At 33.7% G+C, this 14,223-nt stretch overlaps 3 protein-coding genes across 7 annotated transcripts in view; 2 read left to right on the top strand and 1 right to left on the bottom strand.

Moving 5' to 3' along the window:
- The window catches only part of LOC124539311 (solute carrier family 12 member 4), a 448,925-nt gene that overhangs the window by 170,226 nt on the left and 264,476 nt on the right, over nucleotides 1–14,223 (bottom strand). The gene's annotated exons all lie outside the window — the stretch shown is intronic.
- Nucleotides 1,364–2,845, top strand: LOC124544256 (trypsin, alkaline C-like). Its single transcript, XM_047122767.1, has 4 exons — nucleotides 1,364–1,474; nucleotides 1,602–1,773; nucleotides 1,869–2,124; nucleotides 2,546–2,845. Exons 1-4 carry the CDS (start codon nucleotides 1,426–1,428, stop codon nucleotides 2,840–2,842), a joined length of 774 nt encoding a protein of 257 aa, XP_046978723.1. The 5' UTR covers nucleotides 1,364–1,425; the 3' UTR covers nucleotides 2,843–2,845.
- On the top strand, nucleotides 12,721–14,167 carry LOC124544014 (trypsin, alkaline C-like). Its single transcript, XM_047122421.1, has 4 exons — nucleotides 12,721–12,831; nucleotides 12,940–13,111; nucleotides 13,214–13,469; nucleotides 13,815–14,167. Exons 1-4 carry the CDS (start codon nucleotides 12,783–12,785, stop codon nucleotides 14,109–14,111), a joined length of 774 nt encoding a protein of 257 aa, XP_046978377.1. The 5' UTR covers nucleotides 12,721–12,782; the 3' UTR covers nucleotides 14,112–14,167.

Below are 14,223 nucleotides of genomic sequence, written 5' to 3'. Positions count from 1 at the left end.
CTATTTTTTTTGAATATGGATAGATTAAGCGTTAATATGAATCAGAAATTACTTTGGGACAATTTCAAAAGAAACTTTCGAATAAAGCAAAAAAAGACTTTCGAAATGTGGTTTTAATACGTCATTCCGCATAAACTACAAGGTACCACCCTCGAAAGAGCTGTAATCGACCTCAGTAAAAAAACTTTGCAAAAGAGCTAATACATGTCGTACATCATATTGCATCACATCATATACACAAAATTTTATTAAATACAGTAAGAAATTCTGACCCAAATCGCACCCTAACTGTAAGCCGTTTCGAAGTTCCATCACTACATAGTATAAAACAAAGTCGCTTACTATGTCCTTCCCTATATCTTTAAAACTACGCAACGGATTTTGATGCGGTTTTTTTTAATAGATAGTGTGATTCGAGGTGAAGGTTTGTGTATATAATACATGAACACCATAGCAGAGAAACACTGATAATTTTAGATGTTTGCACTATGATGTCGTAAATAAACAAATTCTGTAGTATATTTAGTATCAGTATTGCACCCGTGCGAAGCCGGGGCGGGTCGCTAGATGATTATAATATTCGACAATGACAATTACATGAACATAAGCATGTTACAGAAGGTGACTCAAATATGCAAATAACATATAAATGAAAGATTCGGCCGAGGATCGCTAACGTGTTCCTCAGAATTGTTCCGTTCCCTGCTGATCCGTTACTTTGTCATGGATCCTATGCTCAGAACCTTACCAAACTTTCACCAAACTACTCTTAAAGTATATCCTATATAATAAAAAAATAATCATCAAAATTGGTTGGCACAATTTTAAGTGATTCACCTATTTGTCGCGCACGTACATAATGCAAATTTAAGACTTATATCGTTTTCATAGGGATACCAACATCATAGAAGCACTACCTTTCAAACAAAAAAAAATATTAAAATCGGTCCACCCGGTAAAAAGTAATGATGTAATAAACATAAAAAAAATACAGACGAATCGATAACCTCCCCCTTTTTGAAGTCGGTTGAAAATAGTAAAAACACACACAACAAACAAATAACAAATATATATTAATGTATATATATGTTCATAAACAACATGTCTTATTGGTTATAAACATTGCGATTAAAAAAAAATTCTGAAATTAAGAACGAGTATAATTCATTGCCACACCACTAATATTTGGGTATTTCCGTATTATCCAAAACGAATCATGATAAAATACATTCAAATTACAAATAACTCATCACTGTCAATAAATATTTATAATTGATTATTATTATATTAGGAATTAAAGGGCTTAATCAGGTATTTCGTATTAGTGATTTTATCAGATGATAGTTTTGACGATTTCGACTGGTAGCTATAAAAACATATCGTTTCGAGTGAAGGGTATCACAGTCTCAGTGAGTTTCATTCAGGATGCGTGCTGCACTCATATTACTGGCCATAGGCCTAGCTGCGGTTACAGGTATGCATAAGTATTACATTTAAAGAAATTAATACCATTAAAAAAAAAATTAATACCATTATATTTGGAATCATTTATAAATTTCGACGTATTATATGAATATTTAATGCTCATATTTTTGTTACAGCCGTACCCCAAGATTCGCAAAGAATTATTGGGGGATCAGTCACCACTATTGGTCAGTACCCCATGGGTGTGGCTCTTCTTTTCTCATGGACTGGATCTGGTAGTTTCTTCCAAGCCTGTGGAGGTGCCATCCTTAACAACAGGGCCGTCCTTACTGCCGCTCATTGCCTCATGTAAGAACTTTTTCTGGATTTGAATAGGATTACCAAATGTTTTTTTATATATGAAACCTACGTAACGAATGATGTCATTTTTGCAATGATTTCAGTGGTGACCCGATTGCACGCTGGCGCAGTCGCGTTGGTTCCACCAATGCCAACAGCGGTGGAGTCGTTCACACCACCAGCAGAATCATCATCCACCCTAGCTACAACACCGCCACCTTGGACCAAGATATTGCAATCTTGCACATCGTCGGCTCTTTCTCCTTCAACAACAACGTACGCGCTGGTCAAATCGCTGGCAGCAACTACAACCTCGGTGACAACCAACCCGTATGGGCCATCGGATGGGGAACTACCAGCGTAAGTAGAATTTATATGTGTGAATATTCTGTAATATTTTTTACGAGTTTTGTTTCTGTGTTTAGAAGTATTTTGCAGGAGGCATTAGGCGATGTTGATTTTTTAATTTGCGAGATCAGAAAGTAGGCCCACTCCTTTTGAGGAGAAGGTTTGGAACATATTCCACCACGCTGTTCCAATGCGGGTTGGTGGAATACACATGTGGCAGAATTTCTATGAAATTTGTCACATGCAGGTTTTCTCACGATGTTTTACTTCACCGCCGAGCACGAGATGAATTATAAAGACAAATTTAGCACATGAATCAGCGGTGCTTGCCTGGGTTTGAACCCGCAATCATCGGTTAAGATGCACGCGTGGCACTACTGGGCCATCTCGACTCGTTTATGTATAAACTAACTTATTATTTCCTTTATTTCAGGTCGGTGGCAGTTCTTCTGAACAGCTTCGTCACGTCCAAATCTGGTCCGTCAACCAGGCTACCTGCAGAAATCGTTATGCTGAGCTGGGTCGTACTATCACTGACAACATGTTGTGCTCCGGTTGGCTCGATGTTGGAGGTCGTGACCAGTGCCAGGGAGACTCTGGTGGCCCTCTGTTCCACAACGGAGTTATCGTCGGTGTTTGCTCCTGGGGAGAAAGATGCGCCCTGGCTCGTTACCCTGGTGTCAATGTTCGTGTATCTCGCTACACATCTTGGGTTCAAAGCAACGCTTAATTTTAAAAAGGAAACGATATTGCTATAAGAATTAAAAAGTAAAACAAAAACAAAATATCTTTCATTTAGATCACATCTCAAAATATGTTACAATAAAATACTTCAAATGAAGGATCCACGATTTTTTGTTCCAAGTGTATGTATAAGCACGAAACAAAAAAAAATTTTGCTCCATTCTTCGTAACATGAAACTTCTTTGTCTAAACATATTTTATTTTGACACCAAAGTTGTAGGACCTTGAATTTATTTGAGTTTAAAAATGTGCTATATAGCTTTTTTGTGCAATATATTACACATATTTTTAATTCACAATCACACTGTTGTTCCAAATCTTTGGTTATTATTATTTATTTATATTCTGTATTCACTTGACGTAATAATATTATGAGTTCACATAATAAGATAAAAAAATATATAAAATTAAATAAATTCATCCGTAAAACAAAAAAAAAACATTAATAACTATCAATACATATGCAAAATGAGAAAAGACCGGTCACATTTAATTAATAAAGTAAAATCATCAAATAATAAATTGCAGAATAATAAAATAATATATGAAAATGACATTGAACAACTGCAATTAGAAATTTCTAGCCTACAAAGATCTTTAGATTTTGTTAATAAAAAATATGAATTGGCTCAAAAACAGATAGAGGAACACATACACACAGCCAACAATCTTCTTGAGCTATGCACCTCCAACTTAGAAAAATTTGAATCCTTATCGAATAAATGTAACTGTATGCATACTCAGGAAAATGAGTTGGTTCCTCCTAATAGTAATAATACCAAAGTATCACCTATCAAATTGAGTCAATGTGCACCAGGGAACCATAACCATAATAAACTGGGGTTAGAAGTAAATAAAGATGTTATTGTAGTATCGGATAAGTTAGGACAGGGCTTTGGCTCAATAATTAAAAGTGAAATAAAAAATGTATTTAACACATGCTCACCCGGGGCAACCTATCAATACCAAATAAATAAAATAAATTCTATGCATCTGGGTTCTAATAATGTAGTAGTATTAATGCATGGTGACAGTTTGTCTCTAAACAAAAAGAGTTTAATTAAGGATATTAAATTATTAATTGAAATCCAAAATCAAAAGAAATGCAAATTTATAATTAGTTTATTTCCATATTCACATACCTTGACAGATGCACAGAATTTACATATTTATGACTTAAACCTATGTCTATATAATTTGACTCGACATTGCAGTAATGATTTAATGTTATTTGACATTAATAAATTCATTCATAGATTTAAGTGGACAGAGGATACTATGTACCTACCAATGAAATCGAAAAGACAAATTGGTAACCTAATTGCCTACACTATCAAAAATTATTTTACAAGTAATGTTACCAAGGATCATATGTATAATAAAAATAATAATTTAATTTATATTAACACCGACAAAATTAAAAATACTCAAATTAATAGTTTAAACTAAATAAAACGACAACATCTGCGCCCTCTTACTTAAATATTATACATCAAAATATACAGGGCATAGGTGGCAAAGATCATGAAATAGAATTATTTTCGGAGTGTTATAAAATACATGTATTTTGTTTCACAGAACATTGGGTTAAAAAAATTGACATATTTAATATTTCAAACTTTAAACTGTCAAGTGCGTTCGTAAGAGGGAGTGCTATTCGTGGTGGCTCATTAATATTAGTACGGAATGATATCGTTTGTAAATCTCGAAAAGATATTGTGGCCCTCTCTATCGAACGTACTATCGAACTATCCTGCGTGGAATTTCCACAGTACATTATAGTCTGCGTGTACCGGCCCCCATCGGGAGATTATTATTTGTTTGAAACCACTATGGAGGACATTCTTAAAAAGCTATGTAAAACTAATAAATATATAATTGTATGTGGGGACTTTAACGTCGACTTACTTAAAGAAACTACGTTAAGTGTTCGGTTGGTCGCCTTGTTTATGTCATTTAATTTAACTCATAGAGTTAATGAACCGACGCGAATAACCGACGGCACTTCTACGTGTATTGATAATGTGTTCTGTGACTGTGAAATATATGAAGTATCAATTATAAATAATTTAACTTCTGACCATTGTGGTCAGAAGTTTTCATTAAAACACAAAGAAATAAATCATTTAAAAAAAATAACATACAGGCCAATAACGGCTAACAAATTACATTGTTTTAATGATATTGTGGCGTATAAATTGTCTAATCTAGATCTTACGACACAGGGTCCAAATGAGCTTTATAATTCATTTTTTGAAGTAATACTAAAAGAATTTAACAATATATTTAAAATGAAATCATATTATAGTAACACAAAATTAAAGTTTAGTGACTGGGCTACTGTTGGTATTTATAAAAGTAGAAATAAATTATACGACTTATATGATATGAGGCGGTGGAATCGAAGCGTAGCCTTTTTAGAATACGTCATTAAATATTCCAAAATTTTTAAAACAGTATGCATTTCTGCTAAGTCCTTATATTTAAAGAAAAAAATCCTGAATTCTGATAAAAGAATTAAAGCCACATGGGATGTTATTAGTAGTGTTAGTGGAAAACCCAAAAAGGAAATGATACCAATAGAATTGAACACAGGTAGTAGATACACGAGTTCTGAATTAGAGGTTGCTAATTTATTTGAATCATTTTTTGATAAAGTACCCCATAAAATAACATTTCATTTAAAATCATCTACATCAAATGCAGCTAGGTTATTAAATAATAGTGTTTCTAAATGCGTTATTGATTTTTCATTTGAAACGGTTTCTGCAATAGATGTCATAAAAGTATTTAAAACTATAAATATTAAAAAAACTAACGACATATGGGGCATTTCGGTAAAATTTTTTAATAACATCATATACGATATTGCTCCGTATATAGCAGCAATTTTTAACAAGAGTTTGGACACGGGTTCATTTCCTAACTTGTTAAAATGTAGTAAAGTTTTACCACTTTTTAAAACTGGAAACAGAAGCGATCCCGGTAATTACAGGCCTATTTCAATACTCCCATCCTTAAGTAAAATTTTCGAAAAAATTATTTTAAATCAACTTCTCGTCCATTTCGGTACAAATGCTATTTTTCATGGTGAGCAATTCGGTTTTAGAAGAGGTCGCTCGACAACTGATGCGGGAATTGCGCTTCTCAAACATATTTACGATGCTTGGGAGAAATCACAGAACGCTATTGGAGTATTCTGTGATTTATCTAAAGCATTCGATTGTGTAGAACACGAAACGCTTCTTTATAAGCTCAAATATTACGGTGTTAAAGGTAAAGCTCTTGATCTCATCGCTTCATATTTAAGTCAAAGAATCCAGCAAGTTTTCATTAATGGAATAAAGTCTTCTGGATCTACGTTAAAAATGGGAGTTCCACAAGGTTCAATTTTGGGTCCCTTTCTATTCCTAGTATATATAAATGATCTTCCTTTCTATGTTAAGGGTATTTGTGATATAGTGTTGTTTGCTGACGATACTTCGCTGATTTTTAAGGTTGACAGGAAAAAAAATGACTATGACGATGTGAACGGTGCATTATCACAGATACACAATTGGTTTACAGTAAATAATTTAGTTTTGAATGCTCAAAAAACAAAATGTGTAGTTTTTACCCTACCTAATGTTAGCAAGCCAAATTATAATATATCTTTAAATGGTGACCGTCTTGAAGTAGCTGATACTACTGTGTTTTTAGGAATAGAATTGGATTCCAGACTTCAGTGGACTTCTCATTTATCATCCCTAACAGGAAGACTCAGCTCCGCAACATACGCGGTTAGAAAAGTTAGACAACTAACTGATATTGATACCGCTCGTTTAGTTTATTTTGGTTATTTTCACAGTATTATGTCATATGGCATATTACTTTGGGGTAACGCTGCAGATATTGAATCTGTCTTTATTTTACAAAAGAGAGCAATTCGGTTTATTTATAATCTTGGAGCTAGAGACTCTCTTCGGGATGTTTTTAACAGAGTAGGAATACTTACTGTTGCGTCGCAATATATTTACAACAATATCATGTATATTCACAGTAACATTGATCACTTTGATAAAATCAGTGATAATCATTGTATATGCACTAGAAGTAAGGATAAACTTATAACGCCAAGTTTCCGACTCCGCAAAGTCAATGGATCCTTCTTGGGGCAAGGTATCCGTTTCTATAATAAAATTCCGCAGAAATTTTTAACTTTGCCGTTTAGTAAATTCAAATCGTTTGTTAAAAATACATTGGTAGAAAAAGCATACTATTCGATACAAGATTTTGTAGATGACAAAAAAGCGTGGAGTTAATACCTGTTGACTTCCAAGCAGGATACATTAATTGAAATAATTGTATTTAATTAACATGACGTTGTATTTTTTAAATGTTAAAAAAGAGTAACTACTGAGTTTCTTGCCGGTTCTTCTCGGTAGAATCTACTTTCCGAACCGGTGGTAGCTTCACTTAATTGTAAAATGACGATTCAAAAGTGCTTAAAAAAGCCTACTTGAATAAAGTTTATTTTGATTTTGATTTTGATTTTGATTCTAAACCAAGAACTGGAGATCTGGTAATGACCGAGAACACCTCATAAACAATATCATGTACGTATCATGATGTACTAGTCGTGGGATAATTGGAGAAATCGTATCTCTATGAAAATTTACGATTGCAAAGGAAGGGTAATTTGATTTTAAGAAAGGTTTTACAATCGTCCGAGATTAATTCTGGATCATTGCAAAGAAAAACAATTTGTTTAGGATAATATGACCTCTGATTGGTTAAATTAAGAGTCGATTTATAACTTTGATTCTGATAAGTGTTGTCAGCCAATCAGCACATCCGTCAATACTAAAATGCTAATCACAACCAGTCAACGCCTAATTATTAATGCTCATTTGTGTCTTCAGACTACAGAACTTTAGATATCAATCAAATTCAAAATCAAAACAAATCGGCCTTTTGGAACCATTTTTCGATTTTTGAGTACATCGTAGTGATAAAGATTTTGTTACTTTGTAAATTTACGTAGAATGAACATAAGACGTTGGGATTTGATCTTGCTGTCTATCTGTTGAAGCAAGAATGATTTTTTTACGACATCTCATTAGAAACCTAAAATTCAGTGATTCTTTAGTATATTGTTTATTTAATAGTGCGTGAGTGTTTCGAGAGGAAGGTTTTTGTATATAATACATAGACAATATAGTTAAGTAACACTGATAATTTTTAAAGTTTCCAACGTGATTTCGTAAATTTATAAGTTTTTTTGCGATAATATTGTAAACGCTGGCTGAACCCTTCTAGATAGATCAAAATAATGTACATACTACAGAATTGTACATCACATAAACGTTTACAAAAAAGTCTCAGTCGTATATGTCTATCTCTTAAAGATAACCCACAATAAACATTTACTTATCGTTACTTTTTACGAGAAATAATGGGTTATTTTCGAAGCGATTTTAAGCAATATAGCATTAATCCTTATCCATTGAAGTACCTTAAATACATTGTTGATTTAATATTGATCTATATGCCTCTATTTACAGCATATTATTTAAATGAATATTTTTGAAGATATTACAGATTTAAAAATTGCGGGACGTAGCGTTTGGGGTGGTACCGGCCGGCCGGGGCGGCGGGCGCGTGCCTACAAATAGCGCGTCGGAGACCGCTGTTCTCCCTGTAGCACTTTGAATTTAGCAGCGATCGGACGCGGTTTTTATCGGAGATCTCTATCGAAGGAAATAATAATACTTAATAAAAAACGTGCTTTTCAGCGCGACAACGTATCAGTAATCTATACTCCTGTACAAATCTCTAGAGTCTGTCTGTACAGTCAATTTTTTTGTGGGATTTCGCCATAGGTATTTTCACATTTATGACTTACATGAGTTTTACCGTTTTTGAAATTTTGGTCTGTCTGTCTTTCTGTATGTACCGCTATAACTCGAGAACGGCTGAAACGATCCTTATAAAAATTGGTATACAGAAAGAACATGTGCTTGCGCAAATGATAAGCTATTTATATATATAAAAAGTAATGTGTTTGTTTTTTTACCATCTAGATACTCAGGAACTATTTGAATTATCATTATGAAAATTTGTATGTATATGTATTTTTTCACGAAAAAAAGTTGGTATGCTTTCCCCACCGCCATAACTCGCCACCATGTGGCGCTGCGATATAAATTATTTTACATCGTCCAACCGATTGACATGAAAATGCGTACGTACAAGTATTTTTTAATGGTGAAAGTGATTATTCCATCCCTATCATTAAAATTAACCATCAGATGGCCCTTATAACAGCACGTTTTCATAACAGTAGCGCGACTAATCGAGAAATCGTCGTTTAAATGAGGATCGTGCTTCATGAAAATTGCCCTGAAAGAGAAACAACAAATGATTTTAAAGTCAATATTGATGCATATAGAACACCACTGAATGAGCATGAGAGGCGCTTTAATGCTCTCATGGCTTCTGAAGTCACAGTTGTAGTTTTTGGAACAGAATTTACAAACTATGTATTGTTATCACTAAGCGACATAAATCAAGCGAGGTGTTGCTGAAATACATCGATCGTATGATGATTATTACGATTATTCAATTCTGTTTCTGCGAGCAGAAGATGGATATCATCTCGGACTATATCAAACTAATATCTGATATCGTTAATATCTGAGTTAGTTGTATGGATTTCTACGCGTATCGTATAATGATTAGAAAGATTTCAAAAATTCATTGTTAATATGTAAACTAAGGGACCGAACGATTAAATACATTCGATACAACCAATCAAAGCTTTGAACCAAAGAGTACATTCATTTACGAGATACAATATCGAATGATGTAGCTATTTATATAAGACAAATAGCAATACTTCAATCTTCGTATACTGGAAGTCCAAGACATATGCACGAATATGTTCAGGATGCTTTGACGTATGGTGCAAACTTTTACAGAATTAAGAAATGTAAATAATAAGGTACAATCAAATTTACATTTAAATTATACCAACGAAAACATTCTCATGAATCATATGTTTCCGGATTCAATCAAAAGGACATGTGATCTTGACAAATAAGTTTATAGGTGTCATGAACAATCTGCAGCCTATCGAGAACATCATCGAAGAAGATGAAAGAGATGACGAATATTAAATGAAATATTTTTTAAGAATTTAAGATCCCACATGTTTCTTGATTTGTGCGTTAATTATTTGTACATTGTTAATGATCAAAAATTAATTACAAAGTTAAAATGTATTTTGCTGTGACTAAGGCCCAGCGACCAAATGAACTGAGATGGCCCAATGGTTAGAACGCGTGCATCTTAACCGATGATTGCGGGTTCAAAGCCCGGGCAAGTAACTGCTTAATTCATCTCGAGCTTGATGGTGATGGAAAACATCGTGCGTAAATCTATCTAATCTATTAATATACTCTAAAAATAATAAAAATAACTGCGTATTTAAAATATATTTTAGAGTCCGTCTAATTAAAATGAAATAAAAAATATTAGACTACTGAAAAGTTGATTTACGATTAAATAACGTAGGTATAGTTATTGTTATATTTTGAGCCGGTGTCATATACGGGCACGCGCCTCAACAATCAAAAGAAAGAAGCGACACGAGTCCCTTGATTGACCCAGTATATTATCGTATAAGAGATAATTTGTAAAACGTATATTTCTTAAAGTGTTCTTGTATTGTTTTTTTAATTGATATACTGTAGGGCTTTCTTGGCTGACATTAATCGTAAATCGACTTTTAAGTAGTCTAATATTTCTCATTTCATTTTACTTAGGAAATATCATTTTATTTTTATTACTTTTTAAACCAATTTGATTTAGAATAGTGTTTTGTTTGAAGTCGGTTTTTCGTTTTATTAAATTATTTATATATATTTTTTTTGTTTTAAGTGAAGCCGATGTAGACTAGCTATATTTTCATAATTTGGATAGATTAAGTGTGCCGTCTATATGAGTTAGCGCCGTTTACATAAAGTAAACGAAGTTAGGGTGAAACGTATATGTGAACAGAATAAAACTACTTCGAGGACAATTTCAAAAGAGACTTGCGAATAACGCGAAATTCGAAAATTTGGCTTTACATGAAAAAAAAATTTAATAGGAAAGAAATCGAAACACCGTCCACGGTCACAGCTTGAGTATTAAGCTGGTCAGTTACAGTCCATAAACTACATGGTACCATCCTCAAAAGAGCTGTAATCGGCCTTAGAAAATTAAACTTTCCAAAAGAGCTAATGTACATATGTACGACATATGTATATTAGCTCTTCTCATATTAAGATCATAACACATCATGTTGCACTGAAGCAACAAATGCAAGAACATTAAAATTTGATTTAAGACATAAAGAAATTTTGCCACATATCGCATCCTCACTTTGAGACGTTAAGGAGTTCCGTTGATTATCTATGATATATTCGACTATAATTACTTGAAAATAACCACGGTACAGAAGGTGACTCAAATATCCAAATAAAATCTATAAAAGATTCGGCCGAGTATCGCTAACGTGCTCCTCAGAATTGAAGATTTCCCTTACTTTGAATCTCATGCTCAGAATCTAACCATATATAAAAATATTTACATATTTTTCTTTTTCACTTACACTATACTACTTATACAAATATAAAATACTTCTCAATATTGTACGTTGATCAAGATTCATTCTAATATGTGACCGTAGAGACTGTTGATTAATTACTGACGCGTCTACAAAAATAAAAATTACAATCTTAACTTGATTAGAAGATAATCTGAATTAATCTTAAAAGATTAGGCTTAAAATAGGCTTAGGTCTAAAGGGAAGTGAATTTATCGAAATGTATCGAAGTGTATATTATTACCATTTCAGGCTATTGTTCAGATATTTTAAAATTAAAAATTGGTTAAAATCATGAATGTTAATGAGGAGATAGAGACCTGGAAGGTAAAGTGCCCTAATGGTGATAACCCTAAGGAAGTTACAAAACAAAAACTTTGGCATTCGTCATTGGTTCACGTTACACTACACAGTTTGACACAAAATTTAACAAGAGCCCAAGATCGTGCCAGACTTCTAGCGTTATTATCTAAAGAGTCAAGACACTGGTTGAATTCATTACCCTCTAAAAATTTTGGGACACTTAGATTTAAGGTTCGTTTTTTTGCCCAGAAGATCGGAATTACGATTCAACGGGGAAATGCTGCAAGCAGTCTTGCCACCATTCCACGCCATGCCAATTTTTGTATAGTAACTAGTTTTATAGGGTTGGCAACAAGATTTTTTAATTGGAATAAAAACAAAACTAAGGCACTAATCGGTATATATTTTATTACTAAATTAAAGTGAGAAGTCTAAACAATTAGAAAAAAATGTAAGTTAGGTGCTTTGACCACTTTCACAAAACAAAAAAAAGCCTAAAGTCCACCTATCCACAAAATCGGCAATCACTTAGTTGCCAACCCAATAGTTCATATTTGTATATATTTAAGCTTTTAATGTTATAACTTCTTATATACTTTAGAGATTTCAGAAAAAAGTATCCGATGGCATGGATGATATATATATTTATATATAGATATATAAAAATACATAATCTATGTGTTATTAGTTATAAAAATTGCGATACTAAAAAAAAAATTGAAGTTAAGGACGAGTATAATTTTTGCCACAACACTAATATGTGGGTTTTTCCGTATTATCCAAAGCGAGTCATGATATAATACATTTGAAATAACTCATCACTATCATTAAATATTTATAATTGATTATTATTATATTAGGGATTAAAGGGCTTAATCAGGTATTTCGTATTAGTGATTTTATCAGACGATAGTTTTGACGATTTCGACTGGTAGCTATATAAACATATCGTTTCTAGTGAAGGGTATCACAGTCTCAGTGAGTTTCATTCAGGATGCGTGCTGCACTCATATTATTGGCCATAGGCCTAGCTGCGGTTACAGGTATGCATAAGTATTACATTTAAAGAAATAAAAAAATAATAATATCATTATATTTGGAATCATTTCGACATATTATATGAATATTTAATGCTCATATTTTTGTTACAGCCGTACCCCAAGATTCGCAAAGAATTATTGGGGGATCAGTCACCACTATTGGTCAGTACCCCATGGGTGTGGCTCTCCTTTTCTCATGGACTGGATCTGGTAGTTTCTTCCAAGCCTGTGGAGGTGCCATCCTTAACAACAGGGCCGTCCTTACTGCCGCTCATTGCCTCATGTAAGACCTGCTTCTGGATTTGACTAAGAGTATCGAATGTTTTTTTTAATATTAAACCATCTAACTACGCAACGTATGATATCATTTATGCAATCATTTCAGTGGTGACCCAATTGCACGCTGGCGCAGTCGCGTTGGTTCCACCAATGCCAACAGCGGTGGAGTCGTTCACACCACCAGCAGAATCATCATCCACCCTAGCTACAACACCGCCACCTTGGACCAAGATATTGCAATCTTGCACATCGTCGGCTCTTTCTCCTTCAACAACAACGTACGCGCTGGTCAAATCGCTGGCAGCAACTACAACCTCGGTGACAACCAACCCGTATGGGCCATCGGATGGGGAACTACCAGCGTAAGTAGAATATATATGTGTGAATATTCTGTAATATTTTGTACGAGTTTCGTCTCTTTATTTGGAAGTATTTTGCAAGAGACATTAGGCGATGTTGATTTTTTAACCTGCGAGATTAGATAGGGGCCACTTTACCCATGTTTTGTAAACCTATATTACTTAACTTGTGATAAAGTAGTCAATTTCGATATATTCGATTCGATTTGAATAATTTGGAACTATAATATCTTACACATTTGTAGCATTATACAAAACAAGAATGATCATCATCTTTCTCCCCAGGTTTTTTATATTCATTTAATTTTTGTTATATATTAACTAACTTATTAATTTCCTTTATTCCAGGTCGGTGGCAGTTCTTCTGAACAGCTCCGCCACGTCCAAATCTGGACTGTCAACCAGGCTACCTGCAGAACTCGTTACGCTGAGCTGCGTCGTACCATCACTGACAATATGTTGTGCTCCGGTTGGCTCGATGTTGGAGGTCGTGACCAGTGCCAGGGAGACTCTGGTGGCCCTCTGTTCCACAACGGAGTTATCGTCGGTGTTTGCTCCTGGGGAGAAAGATGCGCACTGGCTCGTTACCCTGGTGTCAATGTTCGTGTATCTCGCTACACATCCTGGGTTCAAAGCAACGCTTAATTTTAAAAAAAGATACGATATTGTTATAAGTAATAAAAAGTAATACAAAAACAAAATATCTTCTTTCATTTAGATAAATCTCAAAATTTAATTAGGTCACAATACAATAAAT

This window comes from Vanessa cardui, chromosome 1, assembly GCF_905220365.1.
Source record: "Vanessa cardui chromosome 1, ilVanCard2.1, whole genome shotgun sequence".
Lineage (NCBI taxonomy): Eukaryota > Metazoa > Arthropoda > Insecta > Lepidoptera > Nymphalidae > Vanessa > Vanessa cardui.
Note: the sequence above shows the minus strand (reverse complement) of the source record. Positions and strands in the feature narration are given on the sequence as shown.